The sequence below is a fragment of the Euprymna scolopes genome, chromosome 33 (genome assembly GCF_053919585.1).
Source record: "Euprymna scolopes isolate OS-2025 chromosome 33, ASM5391958v1, whole genome shotgun sequence".
NCBI lineage: Eukaryota > Metazoa > Mollusca > Cephalopoda > Sepiida > Sepiolidae > Euprymna > Euprymna scolopes.
In genome coordinates, this window is record NC_136514.1 from 88,057,922 (window position 1) to 88,083,157 (window position 25,236).

The 25,236-nt window shown below is 32.7% G+C and overlaps 1 protein-coding gene across 2 annotated transcripts in view; it reads right to left on the reverse strand.

The window, feature by feature from the left end:
- The window catches only part of LOC145258336 (uncharacterized), a 107,212-nt gene that overhangs the window by 73,500 nt on the left and 8,476 nt on the right, over positions 1-25,236 (reverse strand). For both annotated transcript variants that reach the window (XM_080116502.1, XM_080116503.1), the window contains exons 2-3: positions 21,650-21,813; positions 15,652-15,696 (exon numbers count right to left, since the gene is read on the reverse strand). In XM_080116502.1, coding sequence (XP_079972628.1) covers positions 15,652-15,696; positions 21,650-21,813 — 209 coding nt within the window. The remainder of the gene's footprint in view (positions 1-15,651; positions 15,697-21,649; positions 21,814-25,236) is intronic.

Sequence of the window (25,236 nt, forward strand, 5' to 3'; positions counted from 1 at the left end):
AAAAAAAAAAAAGATGATAATGATGATGATTACACGATTACTGTAGCAGAGTTCCGGAAATTGCTGAAGCAGTTTATGAAAAGGAAACAAGTTAGCGAAGTTAATCAACAAACTTAAAAATATAACAATGTTAATTAACAAAATAAACTTATTAATTAACGTATTACACAGAACAAAAGTAAACAACCTGTTACAATTAAACTATGTTAATTAATCAACAAAAACTAAACAAGTTGTTTTCCAATTAGCGAAAAAAAATGCTTCCCTTATTTAAGAGAGACAAAAAAAAACACTTTATCTTGTGCAAATTCTTTGAACGTTGTAATTTTTACTTTTTTAAAAATAGATTTGTACATAATAATAAAAAATAAAATAATCTTTAATCATAGACAGAAAAATGACTGATTACTTAAAATAAAGAAAAACAAATTTCTCATTTTTTTTTTTTTTTTTCGTTTTAAAAAAAATTACATTGACAGTTTAAATACTTCAAAATCTCCTTCAAAAACGTTTTATATTTTCGTTGTTTTGTGTACGTTAATTATTATACCTTGCAAAATGAAACTACAGAATAGTAAAAAAAAAAATTTGATAAATAAAAATAAAAAAATTAAATGTTAATCAATACCAGAAATTGACAGTTTAAATACTTCAAAATCTCCTTCAAAAACGTTTTATATTTTCGTTTTGTGTACGTTAATTATTATACCTTACAAAATGAAACTACAGAATAGTAAAAAAAAAAATTTGATAAATAAAAATAAAAAAATTAAACTTTAATCAATACCAGAAATTGACAGTTTAAATACTTCAAAATCTCCTTCAAAAACGTTTTATATTTTCGTTGTTTTGTGTACGTTAATTATTATACCTTACAAAATGAAACTACAGAATAGTAAAAAAAAAATTGAGAAATAAAAATAAAAAAAATTAAACTTTAATCAATACCAGAAATTGACAGTTTAAATACTTCAAAATCTCCTTCAAAAACGTTTTATATTTTCGTTGTTTTGTGTACGTTAATTATTATACCTTACAAAATGAAACTACAGAATAGTAAAAAAAAAATTTGATAAATAATAAAAAAAATTAAACTTTAATCAATACCAGAAATTGACAGTTTAAATACTTCAAAATCTCCTTCAAAAGTGTAATCATCCTGACGCCGACTGATTACCAAAAATTAGGAAAAACAATTTTTTTTTTTTTTTTTTTTTGATGCGGACGTACATACATTAAAGGTATTACAGTATTATATATAGATACTATAGGTGTGTCAGAAATTTCGTGAAAAATATTGAATAATTCCACCCCATCTTTCCATGCTTATAACTACGCGAAAAATGTAATTCAACCCTTTTTTTTTTTTTTTTTTTCTTTTTTCAATTAAAAGGAGCAAGGACCAAGGTTTTATTAAAAAAAAAAAAATACAAACAACATAGTTTAAAAAAAAAAAGGTTTTAAACTTCGGACTTTACAGGTAAATTTCTAAAAAAACACTACGTTTTTGTTTTGTTTTAAATTTGAATATATTATTTATTGATCTTTTATCTTCAATTTGTGATATATAAAACTTTGGTGAGTAAATTAATTATTTACTTTTTAATAGACATTTGAAAATGGGGGGGAGCGTGAATTAAAAAAAACGTTTGTCTAAAATATTATATTCGGTTTATTGGAAAGAGCATAAAATTTCACATTGACACTGAAAATATCGTAAAAATAGAATCAATAGAAAAATTTTGATAGATTTTTAAAGTTTAAAAATTGAAAAATATTGAGTTCGTTAAATTCATTAGTTTTTTAAAAAATAAAAAAAAAATATTTCTATTACTTTTAAAACAACTTTAATAGTTTATTTTGGAAATATAATCCATAAAGAAAATAAACAACCCACTTTTAAAAGAGAAATTACGAGTTTTTTATATTTTATTCGCAGTTTCGTGTTAGGAGTGTCAAAAATTCCTACAAAAATTCTGATACACCTAGTGGATGCTAACAGCCATATTTTTTCTTTGTAAACTCACTGCTAAAATGGTTAAATGTTTTGCTTATTTTTTATAGTATATCAACCATTTCTATTTTGTCTAGAAGTCTTTTTTTTTCTGGCATTTTTTTTTTTATTGTGTCAGACAGTACGAATACTTGCAAGGAAACAGTTTTAAATTCTTCTGCAAATATGTCATCATCCACATAAAATTCAATTTTCTTTTTGGCTGTGTTAACTATCGCCTCCGTCCAGCCTGGAGACAAATCTCACTGCAATTCTACTCATAAAATTTTCAAAATAAAATGTTAGCCATGTCCAATGTTTTATATCAGCGAGACAATTAAAATTTATGAACATAAATTGCACCTCAAACACAATTTCACCAACACTTCAGAAAAAACTAACAATTCTAGGGCAATTGCTCTTGACATATCAAAGGCCTTTGATAGAGTCTGGCATAAAGGTTTACTTCACAAAATCTCCAGCTACGGTATAGCTGGAAATGTCATCTCAATTATTAAATCATTTCTCTCTGATAAATTCATAAGACTAGTGGTTGATGGGCAGAAATCAGAAGCTCACAGTATTAATGCTGGTGTCCCTCAGGGGTCCATCCTGGGCCCAACCCTCTTCCAGATCTACATTAATGATCTTCCAAATCACATCCTTACATCATTTATAGACATTTATGCTGATGGACCGTAAACGACCAAGTTCTCTCCAATTCTCTCTCTTCTGATCTTGAGCAAGTGGTACAATGGGGAAAGAGGTGGCTTGTTACTTTTAATGCATCTAAAACCAAGCTTTTATCTTTACATCATCAACGCTCTGATCCCTATCTGGTATCAATTGAAATGAATGGCTCTCGTCTTGGGGAAGCCTCATGTTTTGACAAGCTTCTGGGCTTGATATTTACTCCTGATCTGAAATGGAACATATACATTAAATCCGTTGCCAAGGCCGCTGGAAAACTGGTGGGATCCTTCAATCAATCCAGTAGATAGCTCACTGCTGATGCAATTCTCTACCTATAGAGCTAGGTACGTCCAAGGATGGAGTACTGTTGCTACATATGGGCAGGAGCTGCTAGAAAGGACTTGTCCTGCCTTAATAGCTTCCCTGCAACCTCTTTACCACAGAAATGGCGTCGCGAGCTTGTCTCTGCTTTATCGTTATTTTCATGGCAAGTGCTTAACTGAGCTCCAATCTATGCCCCCCTCGCCAAACTTTCACAAGAAACATCCGTCTAGCAGAAAACACTATCAATAATTTCCCCCACTCTTTATCTGTGCCTAAACCTAAACATAGATTCCATGAACAAAGCTTCTTTCTTAGAACTGCACGCCTGTGGAATTGTCTTCCGTTTTCCTGCTTTCCGGCTGACTACAATATGGTTGTCTTCAAGTCTAACGTAAACAAGTTTTTGATGAGCCGTTCCAAATAAGTTAACAAATTTACCGAATTTTCATTACTAACGATTACTATATTGTCCAATTTCTACTGTACACTCTTTAATCCTTATCCTCGAGTGGCCTCTTGGCTTTGATAAGTGGTGATGCCTTTGTAAAAAATAAAAAAACACACACAGGAACACTTTTACCCAGAATTTTGAATTTACAAACTGCACCCCCCCTCCTCTCTCTCTCTCTAGATAATCATTTTTCTCATGCCACAAGTGCATCGAAAGTGCTATAATCCTTCTTTTATTACCATCTTCTATTATATAAATCTCACCGGTCTGTTTAAATGTATGTCTGTATGTATGTACGTACGTTTGTATGTCTGCCTAAAACTTTTGATGGAGGCAACGGATTTTCACAGGATTGGTATCGTTTTGAAGCTCAACTTTTCGGACGACAAACATCGAAAAATTGACTTAAAACATTAATTCCTTCACTTTCAACTGGGCACTTTTCTACAAGGAGGGGTCACTTATTTTGCCAATATTTCGGAAGTCAGATTGACTAGCCTTAATTTAAACCTCCGCCATTTCCGGTTTCGCAATGGACTCAACAGCAAAAGTGTCACTTTTTTTCACATTCTTTTCCTCCTTCGCAGCACGGGTTCGAGCCTGCCTGCCTGCAACCACTTTTTTTTTTTTTTTTTTGCTCAACACACACCTACAAACACCCCGGCAACGCCGGGCACCCAGGCTAGTCTAACATAAACCTTACACTGATTTTATTCCTGACAAAAACCGCACTCAAATATATAACAAATTTCAATCCTGGTTAAAATGCTACTTTTCATCTTTTAATGCATTTCATCCACATTTGCGTTCGTCTTTTTCCTGTTCATTTTTTTTCTTTGTTTCCTTCTTATTTCGCCACTTAATTTATCCGTCACACACATTATCTCAAATAGTAAACCAAAAGCATCCAATTTTGCATCTTTTATTTTCCTATGATTTTGCCATTTTTTAATTTCAAATCTTTACTTTTTCAGAGGATGCTTAATCATCCAAAAGAAACCGGTCAATCTCTGCGGATGATTTCTTTCTCTATTTAATTATTCTTTCCTTTTTCGTACATCCATTTCACGAGATATTATATAATTCATCCTTAATTTGCATTTTTTTGATTTTGACAAAAAAAAAAAAAAAAAAAAAAAAAAAATCGGGTTTATATTACGTACTAAAAAGTGGTCAAAAAATAAAAAAAATATGTCTTCAAAGACAACATAAGTTATTCTTCTACCTATCTGGAAAAGTTTTTAGTGGTTTTACTCACTTTAAAAACTTTAATCGGTTCGAAAATCACCAGAGTTGATTGGTCAAATAAAGACTTTCATGGATACGGACTGTCATGTTTCTATGGTTGGTTGGTTGGTTGGTTGTTTTATGGCATATCAACCCTTTTCAAGTTATTTAATGCAGAATCCAGTGATTTTGAAGAAAAATTTTTTTAATAGAGTATATTTGTTTTGTTTTTTTAAGTCGGTTTCTATTTAACCCACAGTTGGGACCCTAACAGGTACACCCACTCCAGGTCAGAGTGGACTTGGGAGCAATGACAATTAAAGGGTGGCTCCACACTCCCCAAGGCCAGCAAGGTGGGGCCTCACCATCGGATATAGTTTAAGGTCATATCCAGGACCATGTTTCTATGGAGACAATAAATGTACAGTAACCCTTATCCCTGAGTGGCTTCCGGGCCTTGATAAGTGGTGATCACTGTGTAAAAAAAAAAAAATAAAATAAAAAAATTTGATGTCAGTGTGGGAACTGTACACACAATTATTTACGAGGAACTGAAGACGCTAAAGATTTGCACAAAGTTTGTCCCAAGGTTGCTTAGAGGAGATCACAGACTATTTGACGAAGATGCCATCAAGACAGTTCCTCACCCTCCCTATAATCCAGACCTTGTTCCCTGTGACTTTTGGTTATTCCCTAAGTTCAAGAAAAACCTTAGAGGCTGTCGTTATCATCAACTGAGGAGATGTGACAAGTGTCGTTTACACAATCAGATAAGAGAATTCCGCAAAGTTGTTGGAACCGTACAACAGGTGTGTTGCACCCGGGGAAGATTACTTTGAAAAGGAACTAGAGTTTCGTGTGCGCATTATAGATAAAAGTGTTCATACGAAAAAAAAAAAACGTTTTGAAACTTATTGAAGGCACTTCGTATACAAAGATTCATAATCTAAATTACAACCTCCATTCATTAATCGGTTTTTGTCCATGTCGTGTCAATACCCAAGTATTCTACATTGCTACAACTTGGCCTTTTGGCCAAGATCAAAGTGTAGTATCTGTTCTTCAGATGCGGCGCTTCCGTTTCTCGTTCTCTTTCGGTGGAGGAGAGGTCCTTCACGACTGAGACAATTTTTATTTTTGTACCTTTTCTCCACGTTAAAAAATGACCCGTGTCTAACTCTGTCCCGTGGGGAGGCATTGTAAATAGGTACAACCATCTTGTACACTTAGATATTTGTTTATCAGCCATCGGCATTAACTCTAGGCGAGTTGAGCCGGCTTTCTCCAAAGGAGGAAATGTCCAGGGAATATCAAATTCACAAGCGATCCACAGTTGGAGTTAGGGAAGATGACGACTAAGTTTTTGCAGGGAGAGACAAACGTCCTCCTACATACAGCGCCTGGTATTCTTAAATGGTCACCCATGTAGTACTAACTAGGCTCAATGTTGCTTAACTTCAGTGATCTAACAAGAACTGAAGTGTCAACGTGATTATTATGCCGTATATTTGTTTACCAGTAATGTTTCAAGCAAACTACTTTTCCATTTAAAAGAAAGCTAATTAATAAAATGTCCTTTTGCAAAACAATAAACAAATTAGTTAACTTTATAATAAGGCAAAATATTAAAAGGGTTTTAACATATTAATTTCTCAGACTAAAAATCACATGTATTTTCATTGTGCGTGTCAGATAGGAAGAGTACTTGCTAGGAAACAGTTTAAAATTCTTCTGTACATGCGTCATCATTCGTGTGAAAATGGTAATTTCCTTTTTTTGTTGTTGCTTTTAACTTACAATTTAAAAATCTAATATATAAAACTCACTATGTCTGTCTGTCTCCATATTTTCAAACTCTATCTCTTCCGAAACTAAAAGTCACAGAGCAGCACTAGGGGCCTCAAATGATTGGATTTTTTATGAACCGTTCTTTTATGGGTCTTTAGTCGGTTAAAATAGTTTTTAAGGCGTCAAAATTGAAAAAATCGTTATACATTTTGTATATCCATCTTAGTTTATTTTGGATTTTTAATCGGTTCATATGCGTGTCACGTTGCTACAATGGTAACGTTACCAGCTTTTTTTTTTTTTTTTTTTTAAACAGTGATCACCACTTATCAAGGCCCGGAAGCCACTCAGGGATAAGAGTTATTGCAAGTACATTACATTAGTGAGGAGATTTGATGAAGTGTTTACTTAAGGAGGCGGTTCATTAGGAATTTGTTAACGTTGGACTTGAACATATCCAAGTTGTAGTCCGGTGGAAAGCAGGCAGACAGAACAGAGTTTCACAGGCGTGCAGTTCTAAGAAAGAAGCTTTGAATGCTACAGTTTTGCTTTCGATTCTAGCTGATGGCACCCAAATATGTTTTTTTTTTTTTTAAATCACGACTCTATAATAATATATATGAAATCTGGACAAATTAAAATATCATATTTAAGCATATTTTACGACCGGACAGAACCGGGTGTCCCCCCCCCCCATATTTAATTTGTTGAAAATTAGGTCAGTCTTTAACAAAAGGATCGAAAAGAACATTCAAACACCAACACAAAACATTTGTCTATGAAATAAAATGATATTCCTAAATAGGACTATTTTGTATATTAAAATTAAATTAATTATTGAATAACAAACACTGCATAGTTAATTAATAAAAAGTGCTTTTGCAAAGAAATAAGCAAATTATTTAACATAATGATTTAGATGACTTCACCTTATTTTATTGAGAGCTTTACCTTAGCATATAAAATTTTGGACTAAAAATTTTTTTTTTTTTTTTGTTTTTTTCCCTAATTAGGAGTCACCACTTATCAAGGCCCAAAGGCCACTCGAGGATAAAGGTTAATGAATGTAAGGTGGTAGTGTAGTAATCGTTAATCATGTAAGTTGAAGACGGCTCAACAAGAATTTGTTTACATTAGATTTGAAGGTTACCATGTTGTATCCAACTGGGAAGCAGGCCAGCGGAAGAGTGTGCCACTGATGAGCAGTTCTGAGAAAGAAGCTTTGTTCATGAGCGTCGTTTGCTGTGCGTGTCAGACAGTACGAATACTTGCTAAGAAACAGTTTGAAATTCTTCTGCAAATTTGTCATCATTCACACATAAAAAAAATAAAATAATTTCCCTATTTTTTTCTTTTATTTTCGTACAATTTACAAATAAAACTTGCTTCTAATTAGACCAATCTAAAAAAAAAAAAGGACTGAAAGGAATATGTAAACACGGATGCAAAATATTTGTCTATGAAAAAAAAAAAAAAAAAAAAAAAAAAAAAAAAAAAAAAGGACTGAAAGGAATATGTAAACACGGATGCAAAATATTTGTCTATGAAAAAAAAAAAAAAAATCCTAAATAAGATGATTTTTTTTTTACATTAAAATCAAACGATTCATTGAATTAAAAAATAGCATTTATTTTTTAAAACTTTCACCCCCAAATAAGGCATATTAAAATGTAAGAGCTACTATTAGGGATTGTCTAACAGCGGACTGTGGGGAGTTGAACAACAAGATGTCTGTTTACATTATGTTTACATTTCTGCAGGTTAGTACAGTCAGTGAAACAGGAAACATGGAGGGAATTCCAAAGTCTAGCAGTCTGAGGGAAAAAAACTATTAGAATAGAAAGCTTTTCAGCGTCTAAGGATTTCAACAGGGAAAAGTTGGAACTTCGCTGCTTGTTGGGAGTATGCAATTTTGGGTACAAGTGCTAATAGTTTAGAGCACCTATTAATAGTTAACTAGTGGGACTTTGCTCTTTGATAACTATATATATACTAGCGGGACCTGTGGAAATTCCACAGGGGACTCATTCATATGTAATATATTGATGTTGCCGTTCTGTAGATGTTAAGTGATATTGATATTATTGTAGCTTTTTTGTTAAAACTGCAAAAGTATTCATCTAAGCCAGCACGTATGCCCGGCAAAACTCGGTCGTAAAGTACGCTTAAATATGATATTTTAATTCTTGCAGATTTCGTATACATTATTATAGAGTTAATGTTCTATCGATTTTTATATATTATAAAGTTGCGATTACAAAAATAAAAAAAAATATATCCATGACTTGGGTGCATTAGCTTGAATCGAAATAAAAACTTTTGAAAAAAAAAATATATAAATATATATATCTATATACTCATGAGCAAAAAAAAAAAAAAATGGGCCAAGAGTGAAAGAAGGAAGAAATCGATTTTTCAATAGTTTTTCATTAATTTTTGTAAATTTTAACTGAAAATTTATATTTTTCAGATCATTAATATTATAGCATATAATAATGAGTGGAAAAATTAATCCTAAAAATGGTAAGACCGCATCTTGGTGAGGATATATAAAAATACGAATTGCAGGATTAAGGCAGTACAAAATGATTTACAAGCAGATTTTTTATATTTTAAGAAAAGAAAATGTGAAAACCTCTCTTTCTGTAATGAAGCGAATTGGTCAAAGGTTCGAAGTCGAACGCTTGGTAAAAGGCAAGTCTGGATCTGGTCGCCCTAGATCATCCACAGGCTTAAATTAACTGTTTTGAAGGATTGAAAGAAAACTTATGTTGATCATAGCAAAGAATTCAAAACAGGGGCTCAAAATTCTCTTTCTAGATATACAATATCTAGACGAATGAAAGAAATGGGATTTTCTTCTAAAAGGTGTGCAAAGAAGCGATTTTTATCTAAGAAGAACATCATTAATAGAAAAAAAATTTTCTCGTATTATCACAAGAAAGATACAGACTGGTTCAGGAATGTTTTCTGATTAGATGAATCAAGATTTTGTCTTGTTAGTAATGCTTTCGATGCTCCCGAACAGTGCAAGTGAAGAACTGGAGAAGGATTTTCGCCAAGTTGCATAAAATCAACAGTTAAACACGGGAATGGAGGGATAATGGTATGGGAAACTTTTACTGCAGCAGGTGTTGAGAAACATATTAGATGTGAGAAGTCAATCAATGCAAAGGAATACATTTGAATATTAGAAAAAGGACTGTTACCAAGTATCCAAAAGCTGGGAATATCACAGAACATTATTTTTCAACATAATGCCCTTGCACTCACTGATAAAGTCACAAAAAATGGTTTTCTGATAATTCAATTACTTAATGTGATATTTTGGGCAGGTCAAAGCCCCGATTTAAACCCAATCGAGAATATTTGGTCCATAATATCTCGTGTATTGGATGGAAGAACTTTTTCGAACAATGACAAACTGTGGGAAGCTGTGCAAAGCGAATGGAATAGCATCTCCTCTTTGCAGTGTTCAACTTTGGTTGAGAGCATGTCTAAAAGGACTGATCTTTTAAAGAAATCAAAAGGGAATGCGATTCCATCTGAAGCATTTATTAAAGTAAATGTCTTGTTCTGTGTTACTAGTCTCATTTAAGTTTCTTTGTTCAATATAGCTTTTAGTGCAATAAAATGTATAAATTTGTTTGACTCATTTTTTTTTTGCTCATGAGTGTATATAACTTGAGTTCCTTCAGCCATAATCAAAACCCAAACTTATGAAGAATTGTTGATAAAATTATTTACAAAAAAAATAGATGATTTAAGTGCCATCAGTTATCATCGAAACCAAAACCAAAACTTCGGAAGAATTCTAGGTAAAATTATTTATGACAAGAAATGGAAGTACATAACAATTAAACGACCTGGATATAAGCAGGACACAGAAAATAACACACGTTATCATATTAATAAAATGTCTTTTTGCAAAGCAATATGAGGAGTATGCAATTTGGAGTACAAATGCTATTAGTTCAGAGCACATTTTATTAATAGTTAATTAATAAAATGTCCTTTTGCAAAGCAATAGAAGGAGTTAGATGACTTGATTATCATTAAGTGCATTTTTACCAAAGCATATTAATTTCTCTGACTAAAATTCACAAGCGTCTTTGATTTGCGTGTCAGACAGTACGAATACTTGCTAAGAAACAGTTTGAAATTCTTCTGCAAATTTGTCATCATTCACACACAAAAAAAATTAGAATTTCTTTTCAACTTCATGCATTTTGGAATCGACAAGGATCTGTTTTAACCTAAATAAAACTCTTATATAACATATTCAATTGTAGTGAAGATATGATAGGGGTCAAGACTAAAAACCCTCTCAAGGATAATAATTAACAAGATCAATAGCAGAATGATGATGAATATTATGAGGATTTAAAAATGAAAAATTGATTAAAAAAATAAAGTGTACAAAGTTTAACAAGAATAGCTCCAGAAATAAATGGTGGAGGAATTATTAAATTTCTTGCAGTGATGAAGTCCGTATTTAGATTCAATGTTTTAAAGATTATTAAAAAAAAAAAAATTTTTAACATTTTTAAATTCTTCCAACTTTTGAACTATTTTTTTTGCATAATTCGAACAGTATTGCATTTCTGAATTTTTTAGATGAGGATTGGTTATTATCTGAATGTTTCGGACTACTGTTCTCATCTTGAGTGTTATTTCTTGTTTACATTGAATTTGAAGCCTACCATGTTGTATCCAACCGGGAAGCAGGCCAGAAGCAGAGTATTCCACTGACGAGTAGTTCTGAGAAAGAAGCTTTCCTCGTGAGCATCTTTTGCTGTGCGTGTCAGACAGTACGAATACTTGCTAAGAAACAGTTTGAAATTCTTCTGCAAATTTGTCATCATTCACACAAAAAAAAAATTTTTTATGCAACATCTTGTTGACTTCTTTCTTCAGCAAAAACCACCGCATGTCGAAATTATGAGTTCCTTCCTAACACCAAGTATACTTTTTGGCTCAGATTGTCTTATATATATAAAATACTAGCCTGGATGCCTGGCGTTGCCTGGGTGTTTGGAAGTGTGTTTGAGCAAAAAAAAAAAAAAGTGGTAGTAGGCAGACAGGCTCAAACCCATACCGCAAAGGAGGCAAAGAAGTGAAAAAAAAAAAAAAAATGTGACATCTTTGTTGTTGCACCCACTGCCAAACTGGAAGTGACATAGGTTTAAATTAAGGCTAGTCAATCGAAAAGGAGGGATGACTTTAAAAAATATCAGCAAAAAAAGGGACCCCTCCTCCCTGTAGAAAAGTGCCCAGTTGAGGGTGTTTTGGGCCAATTTTTCGATATTTGACCAGTAGTTCTTAGAAAGAAGCTTTGCTCGTGAGTGTATTTTGCTGTGCATCTCAGACAGTACGAATACTTGCTAAGAAACAGTTTGAAATTCTTCTGCAAATTTGTCATTATACACACAACCAAAAAAAAAAAAAAAAAATTTTTTATGTAACATTTTATTAATTTATTTTTATTTCGGACTATTATTCTCATCTTTATTAGTTGTTTTTCATCTTTTACTGGTTTGTTTATTCACAACGTTTCGGCCAACTATTCCTCTGGCCTTCGTCAGGTGGTAACCGCGACGGATAGGAACTTCGAATCTCCTAACTGCATTCTCAGCCATCACTGCCATCCGTAGTTGTTGTCGTCTTACCACATTTTTGGCCAAGTAAACCTCTGGCACGCTTTGGGTGAGATTGAAACCGCTATCTTCAGACAATGTTCATCTGGAACTGTAGAGATTCAACGTCTATCAACTGCGCCACAGGCCCCGAAGGATGATCAATGTTGGATTCTTTGATCTTATAAATCCACGTTTATTTATTATCTGATCTACCATAGTCGGGTCCGTACCGATTGGTATATATATTATTCCTTAATTGGAATTCATTTTTTTTTTTTTTGAAATGAGCATTATATATATTTAAAAAAAAAATTTAAAAAAAAAAATGAATTCCAATTAAGGAATAATATATATGTAACATTTTTTCGAATTGTTTCTCCAGCGAAAATGTCGGAATTATGAGTTCCTTCCTCACACCATTACAATACTGATCACGATAGTCAAAAACGAGGTTACATCAAAGAGACGTCATATTCCTGTTTCACAGTTGCCAGATTGCCCCTTTTTAAACACTGATCATATACTGCTCCTATTTACTTGCCTCCCCACGAGGGCAGAGTTAGACACAAGGTCAGTTTTTAATGTGGGGGGGAATCCAGCTCCCCAAAAAGGGGCACTCTGGATAGAAACAAAAATAAAAATTGCCTCAGTCTAGAAGGATTTCCTCCACTGATCGAGGTCAGAAAAGATGAAGTGTAGTATCAGAACAGATACTGCACTTTGCTCCTAGCCAAAAGGCCATGGTTATGATATTCAAAAACAAGGTGTCATCAAAGGGAGGTCATATTCTTTTAAAGCCAAATTTCGTAAATTCGGCTTTTTTTTTTTAAGCAGTTTGGCCTTCAAAAATTTTATTTGGTCTTTTTTTAAAGTGTAGCATACAGACTAACTAAGGAAACAAGCAGAATATTATATAGAGTAGTAATAAACGGTATAATTATTATTAGCAATTACAAATGTGAGTGGCCAAAGGCATAAAAATAAAAAAAGGAAAAAAAAAAAAAAACTTAAATCAAGATGAATTTTCAGTGCTCGTGCAGCATAGTGAATTTTGAAACAAACGCATTTCAGGTGAAAACATTACATACTTACATTATGCCATGACAAAAATTACCAGGTATGATCCTCGTACAAAAATAATTGCAAGTTAAAAAAAAAAAAAATTAAGTTTATCGATTTGTAGATTTTTACCGTAAGTTTTAATGTGAAAGAATTCCCAATCCAGGGGAGATAACTGCAATCAATCATTAACTCGGCTCATTTCTAAAGAAATCTATCAACTATTATATAAAAGGAACTTTTCTCTGTGTATCTGAATTCGTTCCCTATAGACTCGAAAACGGCGAGGTTGATTTTTTTTTTTTTTACATAGGCATCACCACATTATCAAGGCCAAGAGGCCACTCAAGGATAAGGGTTAAAGAATGTACAGTAGAAATTGGACAATATAGTAATCATTAGTAATGAAAATTTGGTAAATTTGATAACTTAAATGGAACGGCTCATCAAGAACTTATTTACTTTAGACTTGAACACAACCATATTGTAGTCAGCCGGAAAGCAGGAAAACGGAAGACAATTCCACAGGCGTGCAGTTCTAAGAAAGAAGCTTTGTTCATGGAATCTACGTTTAGGTTTAGGCACAGATAAAGAGTGGGGGGAATTATTGATAGTGTTTACAACTAGACGAGTGTTTCTTGTGAAAGTTTGGCGAGGGGGGACCATAGATTGAAGCTCAGTCGAACACTTTCCATGAAAATAACGATACATCAGAGACAAACTCGCAACATCTCTTCTGTGAGATAGAGGTTGCAGGGAAGAGAAAAGGACATCTCCTACGAGGCTACGAAGTCTATTTTGAACTCTATCAAGGCAGGACAAGTCCTTTCTAGCAGCTCCTGCCCAGATGTGGCAACAGTATTCCATCCTTGGACATACCTGGCTCTTATATAGATAGAGAATAGCATCAGCAGTGAGATATTTACCGGATCGATAGAAAGATCCCACCATTTTTCCAGCGGCCTTGGCAACAGATTTGAAAAATGTACATGTCCACATGTGTATATGATTTTTATGAAATTTCACACAAAGGTACTTTATGTGTCTAACAGTGTTCTTAGATAGGTCTTGTGTCAGAATGTCTTCGACAAGTATCGATAATCAAAATAATCCAATCAAAGGAACAAGGTTAAAAGTGAACACCTTATACTGCCTAACACCACAAGTGCATTTGAGAAGTCTTATTACCACATAAGCAAAAGGCCCAACATATAAAGTCAACAGTAGGTTCTTGGATATGGCAGGTGTGTCCAAAATGAATGCTTCTCTTTAAAAGCACAATTTCACAATAATACTTGACTTTCTCATTTTAAAGTTAAATTCAAGCCATTATCACTGCACAAGAAGCAATGCCAAGCATATAAAATCAACAGTAAGTTCTTAGATATGACAGGGGCGCGTTCAAAATGAATGTTTTTGCTTAGAGCACAACTGAACCATGATACTTGACTTTTGCATTTTAAACTTTAATGCAAGCTATTATTTATAAAACAATTTTATAAAATCAGCAACAGGTTCTCTACAGTGCAATGTAGACAACGGAACTTATTCACTGCTAGAGGCATATGAAGCTTCCTTCAGGTGCACCACGAAGGGTCCCCAATTAGAGCCGGCAATCAACCGATTTGATTGAAAAAAATGGGCTGTTTTCATTGATTTTGATGACAAAAATATGGGTGTGAAATATTTATTGATCATCATTCAATACCGGGCAACGTCAGGTCACCTTGCTAGTCTAGCATATAACAGAGAGTATTCTGTGTACATGTCCAGCTAAAGAGTTAAGGGTTAAGCTGAGGAGACAGAGGGGTTAGGGGTGAGGAGAAACGCGAGAGGGAAGCAATAGAAGAGTTAAGATGCTTTTGCTTTCGGCAACGCCAGGTAACCCTGCTAGCATATTATATGCTAGCAGGGTTACCAGCTAGCAGGAATTTAAAAAAAAAAAAAAAAAAAAAAAAAAAAAAAAAAAAAAATCAAAATTTATTCAATGCTCACCGATAACTTTTTTTTTCATATACAAAGGAGTCACCACTTATCAAGGCCTGGAGGCCACTCGAGGATAAGGGTTAATGAGTGTACAGTGGTCAAAGGGAACATGTAGTAATCGTTAGTAGTGGAAATTTGGTAATTTGGATTACTTAAAGGGGATGGCTTATCAAGAACTTGTTTATGTTGGACTTGAAGATGACCATATTGTAGTCAGTTGGTAAGCAGGCAAACAGAACAGAGTTCCACAGGCGTGCAGTTCTAAGAAAGAAGCTTTGTTCATGGAATCTACGTTTAGGTTTAGGCACAGATAAAAAGGGGAGGAAATTATTGATATTCAGCTAGAGTGTTTTTCATGAAAGTCAGGACAGGGGGGGGGGCATAGATTGGAGCTCAGATGAGCACTTGCCATGAAAATAACGATAAAGCAGAGACAGACTCGCAACGTTTTATGATACAGAGATAAGCATAGAATATCAAAGAATACTCACCCACAACTTCCTCTGGCGGACCATAATCTTGAAATCGTCCACCTCCTAAGAAAATAAAAAATAAAAATTTTTTTAAATAAAAAAAAAAAAAAACAACCCACAATAAAAAATAAAAATGAAACAAAGCATAAAATAAAAATATTTTATCCAGAACTCTAATTCAAAATCTGCGCCTTAATACCAGGGTTGCGGAATCTGAATGTATACAGTTTGGCGCCGAGGATTCCATAAAATCCTACTCCTATTTTCTTGTTTTTAACTCAAAGTTAAAGACTTACAAAGACAAAGAAGAGAGAGCAAAAAAATAATGCAAAAAAAAAAAAAAAAAAAAAGTAAGAAAGTCTTTTTTCTGAAAAAAAAAAAATGAGGGGGGGGGGGTATCTCAAACTTTGGTCAATTTGCTTTGTTCTGGCGGTTTCATTTGCTAAATACACTTTTGAAACAGCCATAGATTTTTGTTTCTCGTTTCTGATTTGTACCCCTAACATCCACTGGCTTTTGCCTTGCAGGTGAATTTGTTAATGTCTCGTTCCACTGCACATCACACAAAGTGGAAAAGGCAGCGCAATCAGGTGATGTATGGTTGACAAAGTTCTAACAACAAAGCCTGTTTTCCAACTGTTCAATGAGCCCAGGTATGATAATCACATCGAAAATGGCTATTAAATGAGATAACTAAGATTAACTCCTCCACCAATAAATGAATAAAAAATTAGACAATTTTGCTTTCACTACATTCCTCTTGGTCACAGCTTTCAAACGGGCCATTATTGGCATCTTTTTCAACCCAAACTTGAAATATCCCACTGTTTATGTTTTCGGGGTCAAAATGTCCAAATTCAGGTTCAAACTACCAAAAATGATGCAAAATTGGCGTTTTGGAGTACACTGCATTCCTCTTGGCCATAGCTTTTAAACTAGCTCTTGCCGGCATCTATTTTAATCCAAACCTGAAATACCATATTTAACACGTTTTGGACCAACATGCCCAAATATGAAAATCTGGACCCAGATTCAAAAATTTTGATTTAAATGTTTCTCTTGACTGTAGCTTTCAAACAAGCTTTTGCCCAATACATAGCATAATGTTCTGCTGATTTATACTAAAAAAAATGTGCTTACCACACTCAGAAAACACAGATGTAGCCATCGGTGTTCAAATATTTATTGTTTAAAGTCGCACACTACGTTGAAAAAAAAAAAAAAAAATCCCAGTCTTTAAGGATTTGCCCAAAATTATTGTGACTGAAGTCATTTTATTGTTTATTTTAACATCTTTTTGCGATAACAGACTCAGTTGTAAGATGGAATATTTAATAAGAAAATCGCGTGTTTTCTTTAGTAAATATCTTTTCAAGTATGGACTTAAAAAAAAAAGATATTTGCCAAAAATAACCTCTCGAAACTTCTGAGTAAATTCGTTTCATTACAAGATTGTTTTACGATATTTTACGCTGACGGACCCAGTCGATCGCCTGTGTCTAAGTTGCTTTAAAAAGCAGCAGCAGCAATTAGTCGTACATTGATCGTCCATACGTTTTAGTCACACACTTTTAGTAAAACTGTTTGGAATTATAATTAACAACTGACATTCAAGGGACGTAATTAAGGCTTTCTAAATCCAGAGTTATTGCCCTTGATTAGTTTAATTTCTGAACTAATTGGAAATTTTATTATATATATTAGCAATGTACAAGGCAGAGTCGGTACCTGAAACAACTAAAAGAAAAAACTGAAAAACTAGGTTTCTTATGGAGAATTCTCTCTATATTAAGAAACAAAACTTTGTATAATGAACATATCACTGATAAAACAAAAATATCATATTCCAAAAATCATATAAATTAATCAAGTAGGTTTATTACTAAAAGAAAATCAAATTTTATGAATATCAGAAGTAACCACTCCCAATTTAAGAAAGCGAGGTAACCCAACAATAATTCATATTTATTTAGATTTATGTTGTAACTAGCGGGACCCGTGGAAATTCCACAGGGGACTAATTCATATGTAATATATTGATGTTGGCATTCTGTAGATGTTCAGTGTAAATGGAGACGCTCTGATATTATGGTAGCTCTTTTGTTAAAACTACAAAAGTATTTTAAGCTAGCACGAATGCCCGGTAAAGCCTGGTCGTAAAGTACGCTTAAATATGATATTTTAATTCTTGCAGATTTCGTATATATTTTTATAGAGTTTTTGTTCTATCGATTTTTATTTATTAGAAAGTTGGGATTTCAAAAATAAAAAAAATATATCCATATTGCATAAGTTTTTATTTTGGTTTCGATTCAAGCTAATGCACCCAAATCATATATATAAATATATATATATATATATTTTTTGCATAATACTTGAGTTCCTTCAGTCGAAACCGAAACTTATGAAGGATTCTTGATAAAATTATTTATGAAAAAAAGATGACTCAAGTGCCATCAGTTATAATCGAAACCAAAACCAAAACTTATAAAGAATTCTTGGTAAAATTATTTATGACAAGAAATAGAAGAACATAACAATTAAACGACCCGGATGTAAGCGTGACACAGAATATTACACATACGTTATCGTATTAGATATATATAGATGCTTACAAATTCCCATTAATTGATTAAAAATAATACTACTTGATTAATTTACGTGATTTTTGGAACACAATATTTACATTTCGTCATTTCATGATTGTTATTTCATCCTTTCGTCATTGTATCATTTCATCTATTTTGTCATTTCATCATTTTATCATTTTGTTATTTTCATTTCATCATTGTCATTTCGTCATTTTATCATTTTGTTATTTTCATTTCATCTATTTTGTCATTTCATCATTTTGTTATTTTCATTTCATCATTGTCATTTCGTCATTTTATCATTTTGTTATTTTCATTTCATCATTATCATTTTGTTATTTTCATTTCATCATTGTCATTTTGTCATTTCATCATTTCATTGCTACAAAGATTTTTCTTTATTCTTGTTTTGTTTTTAACAAATTCTGGACGAGAATCCAAACTAATTATGGAAACACAGCAGAAGAATTAGCAATCTGTTTTCATTGTTCGAATAGAAAATTAAATTATTTTTGACTTAGCAGGTTGTAAAATACGCTTATTGTCAATATATGATTGACTGTTTATGGTATTTGGCAATAAGTTAAGGCTTACTATTGTAAAATTAATCTATAACATACATCTCATGTGTCCGTTTAAATGTATGTATGTTTGTTTGTTTGCATGTCTGCCTAAAACTTTTGACAGAGGCGAAGGATTTTCACGAAATTTGGTATTGTTTCGAAGCTCGAGACTTCAGACGACAAACATAAAAAAATTAATTCCTTTACCCTTAACTGGGAACTTTCCTACAAGGAGGGGTCACTTTTTTCGCCAATATTTTCGAAAGTCATTCCCTGTTTTCAGTTGACTAGCCCTAATTTAAACCTTCACCACTGAATGGATGCAACAGCAAAGACATCAAGTTTTTTTTTTTTTTTTCATGTTCTTTTCCTCCTTCACGGTATGGGTTCGAACCTGCCTGCCTACTACTTTTTTTTTTTTTTTGCTCAACACACATCTCCACACACCCGGGCAATGCCGGGCACCCAGGCTAGTTTATATATAAATATACCATCAAGCAATTTTTAGAATTTTAACATTGAAATTTTAGATGTAGGTTACTTGGACATGGATCAAACTTTTTAATTTGATTTGAGCTCAAAACAATGAATGTTAAGAGGTCAAAATTAGGGTCAAAGTTTTTAAAAATTTGACCTCTGCAGTCTCTACCAAATAACTCAGTCAATTTTTGGTCTAAATATTTGAAATTTTACATAAAGTGTATTTAGGCATAGGGCAAGCTTTTTAATCAGTTTTTGGCCGAAAATTTGGCTACCAAGTGGTCAAAGTTCAAAAGATTTGACCTTTGCAGTCTCTAGCAAACTTTTCAGCTAATTTTGGGTTTAAGCATTTGAAATTTTACATAAAGAGTAATCAGACATGTAGCAAGCTTTTAAATCAGTTTTCGGACGAAAATTTGTTACCAAGAGGTCAAAGTTGAAAGAGTTGACCTTTGCAGACTCTACCAAACCCCTCTGCCAATTTTGGGTCTACACACTTGAAATTTTAGGCGTAGGTTACCTGGACATGAGTCAAACTTTTTAATATAAGTTATAAAATATATATGGCAATTAAGCTACACAGAATATTCCGCGTTTCATCCATGCTAGGATTCATCAGGCTATAGCGTGGATGCAACGCAGAATATTCTGTGTAGCTTAATTGCTATATATATTTTCTAACTTAATACATACGTATCGAGAACTGTTGAAGTAAACACTTAAAGTTTACGCATAAATTTATACTTTCATATATTAATTTATGTGATTAAATGAAGTAGTTATACACACACACACAATGCACACAAAGTTAGGAACGGTACATAGGGTCCGAGCAAAGCAGGGCTAAACTGTTAGTTATCTTATAGATTTTTAAAAAAAATTATTTGGTGTCCGATGCATAAAACAGTGGGATCTAATGAATTAATAAGGAATCTTTGATCTCTTTCACTTAAACAGCTTGTACGTAAACATTTTGTTTTCTTTTATTTAGAACTAGCAGGGGTTGCCCAGCGTTGCCCGGTCTTAAAATATGCTGAAATATAATATTTTAATTCATGCAGATTTTGTATTTATTATTACAGAGAATCTTGAATATATATATATATATATATATATATATATATATATATATATATATTTGTAGTCATCGACATACAGTCCTGTTTCGTTGTATCACAAATCATCAGTGCCGCTAGATTAGTACCTCTCCCAAGCCAAGGATTGAACTTAGAACCATCGGGTTGATAGTCAGCAGTTCTACGGATCGACCCACGGGAGCAATGCCCGCAAATAACCTCGCCAAATGTCTATTTTAAACAAACATCTGTCCATCACTTTCTATATATATGATGATGATGATGATTGCAACATCTTGCCAGACGAGTGCCACTCCCTCAGGTATTAAAGTCCATGAGCCCGAAGATAACTTTAACTTTAGTCCTGCCGAAAAAAAAAAAAAAAAAAGAAAAAGCCCCCTCCACCCTCCATATATATACATATATACACACACACACACACACATATATATAGAGAGAGAGAAAGAGAGAGAGAGGAGGAGGTTTATTCTCTATCAATCATTATATTAAACCTAAGTTATAGTAGTTAGATCAAAACTAAATATATATAACTTGAGTGCCATCAGTTAGAATTGAAACCCTAACCCTAACTCTCCACCCTCATTCCTTAGCCTCTGAGATTTGTTGTTGGCATTTTATTTAGAAATATTAACTTTGAAATGCTGTTTTTTTTCTGCTATGAATTCAATGACATCCGGGGTTGCTTTCTTAGTCTCACACCATCAATATCTGCAACAGAGAGGTGAAAGTTTCAGGTCACGAATGCATAAGTTCAGTCATCATAACAATGTAATTTGCAATCCCCAAGACAAAAAAAAAAAAAAAAAAAAAAAAAATGGTGCTTTTTTTTTGTTAGAGTAAGATTAAAAAATTTTGAATATTGAATTTCAAGTAAAACCCAATGGTATCTACTTATTTGTCATGTCGCCGTAATGAACATATCCAAAAATTATGAAAAATGATAGCATAGAAAATTAATTATTAATGAAAACAGGTTTTGAAGACTTAAAAAAAAAAAAAAAAATTCTGATAACAAGGGAGGTAATTATTTTCTGAAAATTTTAGGCTAATTTAGTAAAACTCAATTTTCCCTAATTGCCTTTGGTAACTTAATTTTCTACATTATCGTTTTTCATAATTTTTGGATATGTTCATCACTGTGACATGACAATTAAGTAGATACCCTTGGTTTTACTTGAAATTTAATATTTTGATTTTCACTCTCATAATAAAGAAGCGCTGAAAAAAATAAATAAACACAGATATATATATATATGTGTATACAAAAAAATCTATCGGTTCATACCTCGACCCCCACCACGTCCACCAAATCCTCCACGACCTCCACCTCGTCCACCAAATCCTCCTCCACGTCCACCACCGCCATAGCCTCCTCCACCGCCATAGCCTCCTCCACGGCCACCACCGCCATAGCCTCCTCTACCTGTATTACCAAACCCCATTGTATTCCTAAAAAGGAAAAATAATTGTCAGGAATTAACATGGACAAAGCACACACACACACCAAAAAAACAAAAAACAAAAAAAAAAAAAAAAAAAAAAAAAAAAGCAAAAGAACAAATTCCAATGTAGAATAAGTATTTAATTTAAAAAAATGCAATTAATTGGACAAATCTTTCGGAACAGATTTTTTTCACAGAAAACTCTACTTCTGGTACAATTGTAGTTCATATCCTCTTCCACAAATTCCCCATTAATGTCGAAAACGAAGGAGCGTTATCCTACATTCACATCTATTATGTCCAAATTTTTTGACATAATAGAATTTTTACAGGTGGCGCCTTTGGGTGGAAAGAAGCGGGAGAGTTGCCCGCCTAAACCGCCATTTTTTTTTTTTTTTTTTTTTTTTTTTTACATAGGCATCACCACTTATCAAGGCCAAGAGGCCACTCGAGAATAAGGGTTAAAGAATGTACAGTAGACAATTGGACAATATAGTAATCGTTAGTAATGGAAATTCGGTAAATTTGTTGACTTAAGTGGAACGGCTCATCAGAAACTTGTTTACATTGGACTTGAAGACAACCATATTGTAGTCAGCTGGAAAGCAGGAAAACGGAAGACAATTCCACAGGCGCGCAGTTCTAAGAAAGAAGCTTTGATCATGGAATCTAGGTTTAGGTTTAGGCACAGATAAAGAGTGGGGAAAATTATTGATAGTGTTTACAGCTAGATGAGTGTTTCTTGTGAAAGTTTAGTGAGGGGGGAGACCATAAATTGAAGCTCAGTCGAGCACTTTCCATGAAATTAACGATAAAGCAGAGACAAACTTGCAAGATCTCTTCTGTGAGATAGAGGTTGCAGCGAAGAGAAAAGGGCATCCCCTATGAGGCTACGAAGTCAATTTTGAACTCTATCAAAATCCCTTTCCTTTTTTCTTTATCAGATGTTCAACCCAATATGGCAACCAGCTCTAGCTATAAAACTTATCATAAAAAGGGTATGGATCCCTTAAAACTTCATACTAATACTAGTGAACATTCTAGAATTTGTAAATTGTATAAATTGGCAGACCATACAGTTACAGACTGCTCTAAATATTCTACTTATAAATTGATAATCACCAGGTATTAAAGTGTCTATGAAAAGTAAAAGACCTTTAGTTTCCTTCTATTGAATATTGGAAGTCAAAAATCCTTTCTCTCACGTTATTTTATAAAAATTGAGTTCGCGGGAAAAATTAATACCTAAACCTGTAATAATACCTGGCAACATTTTAATAGGAACGAAATTCACGGACCTCCTGGAGGTAAGTGTCTCCCCAAAATTGGGATCACAAAATCCCTTTCCTTTTGCTACCCTATTCACTGTTTCAATTTAAATGAACAGATTTGATGAAATTACCTCTAATATAACGGAATCGGGACTTTACCTCTGTCACGGTTATAAAGATTTAAATGGCACCGTGCTTCATGGTCTCGTCGGCTTGAACGATCCAACAGATAAAAAATTTCCATTTAGTTAAATGCCTCAATGGCACAGCATGGAAAATTTCCAATAGAATTATCCCATTTGGTAATGGATGTGATTTTTTGACACCTAAATCTAATACGAAAACTGCTAGAGTTGCCTCCCTTTGATCGGGTTGTCTGCTTATCAAAATGTTTGTTCTATTTGGTCGAAAGTGTGTTGAACGCTCTCTCATATTCTGACATACTTAGTCCGTTTTTTAAAGACTCTTCTGTTGAACGCGGAATTGAAAACTTTCTTTCTCTTGATTCCGTCAGAATCAATAAGAATTCTGAACTACCTTCTCACGATGAAAATAAAATCAATAATTTAAAATAAATAAATAAAAAATAAAAATAAAACTATTATTCTAAAAAACAAATATTACATTGATTTGCCCTGGGGCTTTGACAAATTGTTTCGGGTAGATTCCAATTATGTGCATTCATTAAAAATTATGCAAAGGGTTGCAGACTCTTTAGAGAAAAAGGGGTACTTGTACAGTTCAATCAAGACATTAGAAAATGAAAATGTTGAAAAAAAAATTAAAAAAAGTTATATTGTACGTATCAGTTTTGGACTGAAGATTTCTGAAAAAAAATTTCACTTAATTTGATCGAGTTTTTTTTATTTTTATTTTTTTATTTTTTTACAGTGGAAAAACACATTTTTATGAGAGCGCATTGAAGGTAGCCATCTTTGAATTTTTTTAACATGCCACAGGGAGATAACTCAGTTTAAAGCGCCGACACTTTCCCCCATCTTAAATATTAGCTTTTCTTCCTAAAAAAAAAAAAAAAAAAAAATCAAAACATGACTACCTTTTGCTCGGTATCATAAATTGTTTTGTTTTTTTTTTTCACTGTAGAAAAAAAATAAATAAATAAATAAATAAACTACTTGATCAAATTAAGCAATTTTTTTTTTTTTCACTGTAAAAAAAAAAAAAAATAAAAAAAAAAAAATAAAATAAAAAATTTAAAAAAAACTACTTGATCAAATTAAGCAAAATTTTTTTTTCACTGTAAAAAAAAAAAAAAAAAAAAAAAAAAAAACAACTACTCGATCAAATTAAGCAAAATTTTTTTTTCACTGTAAAAAAAAAAAAAAAAAACTACTTGATCAAATTAAGCGAAATTTTTTTTTTTCGGAGAACTTCATTCCATAACAGATACGTACAATACAACCTTTTTTTTTTTCAATATTTTCATTTTTTTTTAATGTCTTGATTAAACTGTACAAGTACCAAAAAAGGGCTTATACAGGGTAGGGCAGAGCAACTTGTTGATTCTGAACATCTCAATTGCTCTGCCCTACCCTGTATAAGAATTACGAGTTTTCAAAGAATACGAAGAAAGTTGTATCATTGAACCTTTCTATGTTCCTTCTGGAAAGTATGAAAAAAGTACTGGTGGATCCCTCACAGGCCCGTTATTAAGGAGGGCCTTGGTGTCACCACTAAAATCCACCCAGTTGGTGTATCAGAATTTTTGACACCTATAACACGAAACTGCGAATAAAATATAAAAAACTCGTAATTTCTCTTTTAAAAGTGGGTTGTTTATTTTCTTTATGGATTATACTTCTAAAATAAACTATTAAAGTTGTATAAAAAGTAATAGAAATATTATTTTTTAAAAAACAGTAATGAAACAATTGAATTTTACGAGTTAAGTATTTTTCAATTTTTAAACTTTAAAAATCCATCAAATTTTTTCTATTGATTCAATTTTTACGATATTTTCAGAGCCAATGTGAAATTTTATGCTTCAAATATAATACAAACGTTTTGTTTTTTTTTTAATTCACGCCCCTCATTTTGAAATGTCTATTAAAAAGTAAATAATTTACTCAACAAAGTTTTATATATCACAAATTGAAGATAAAAGATCAATAAATAATATATTCAAATTTAAAACAAAA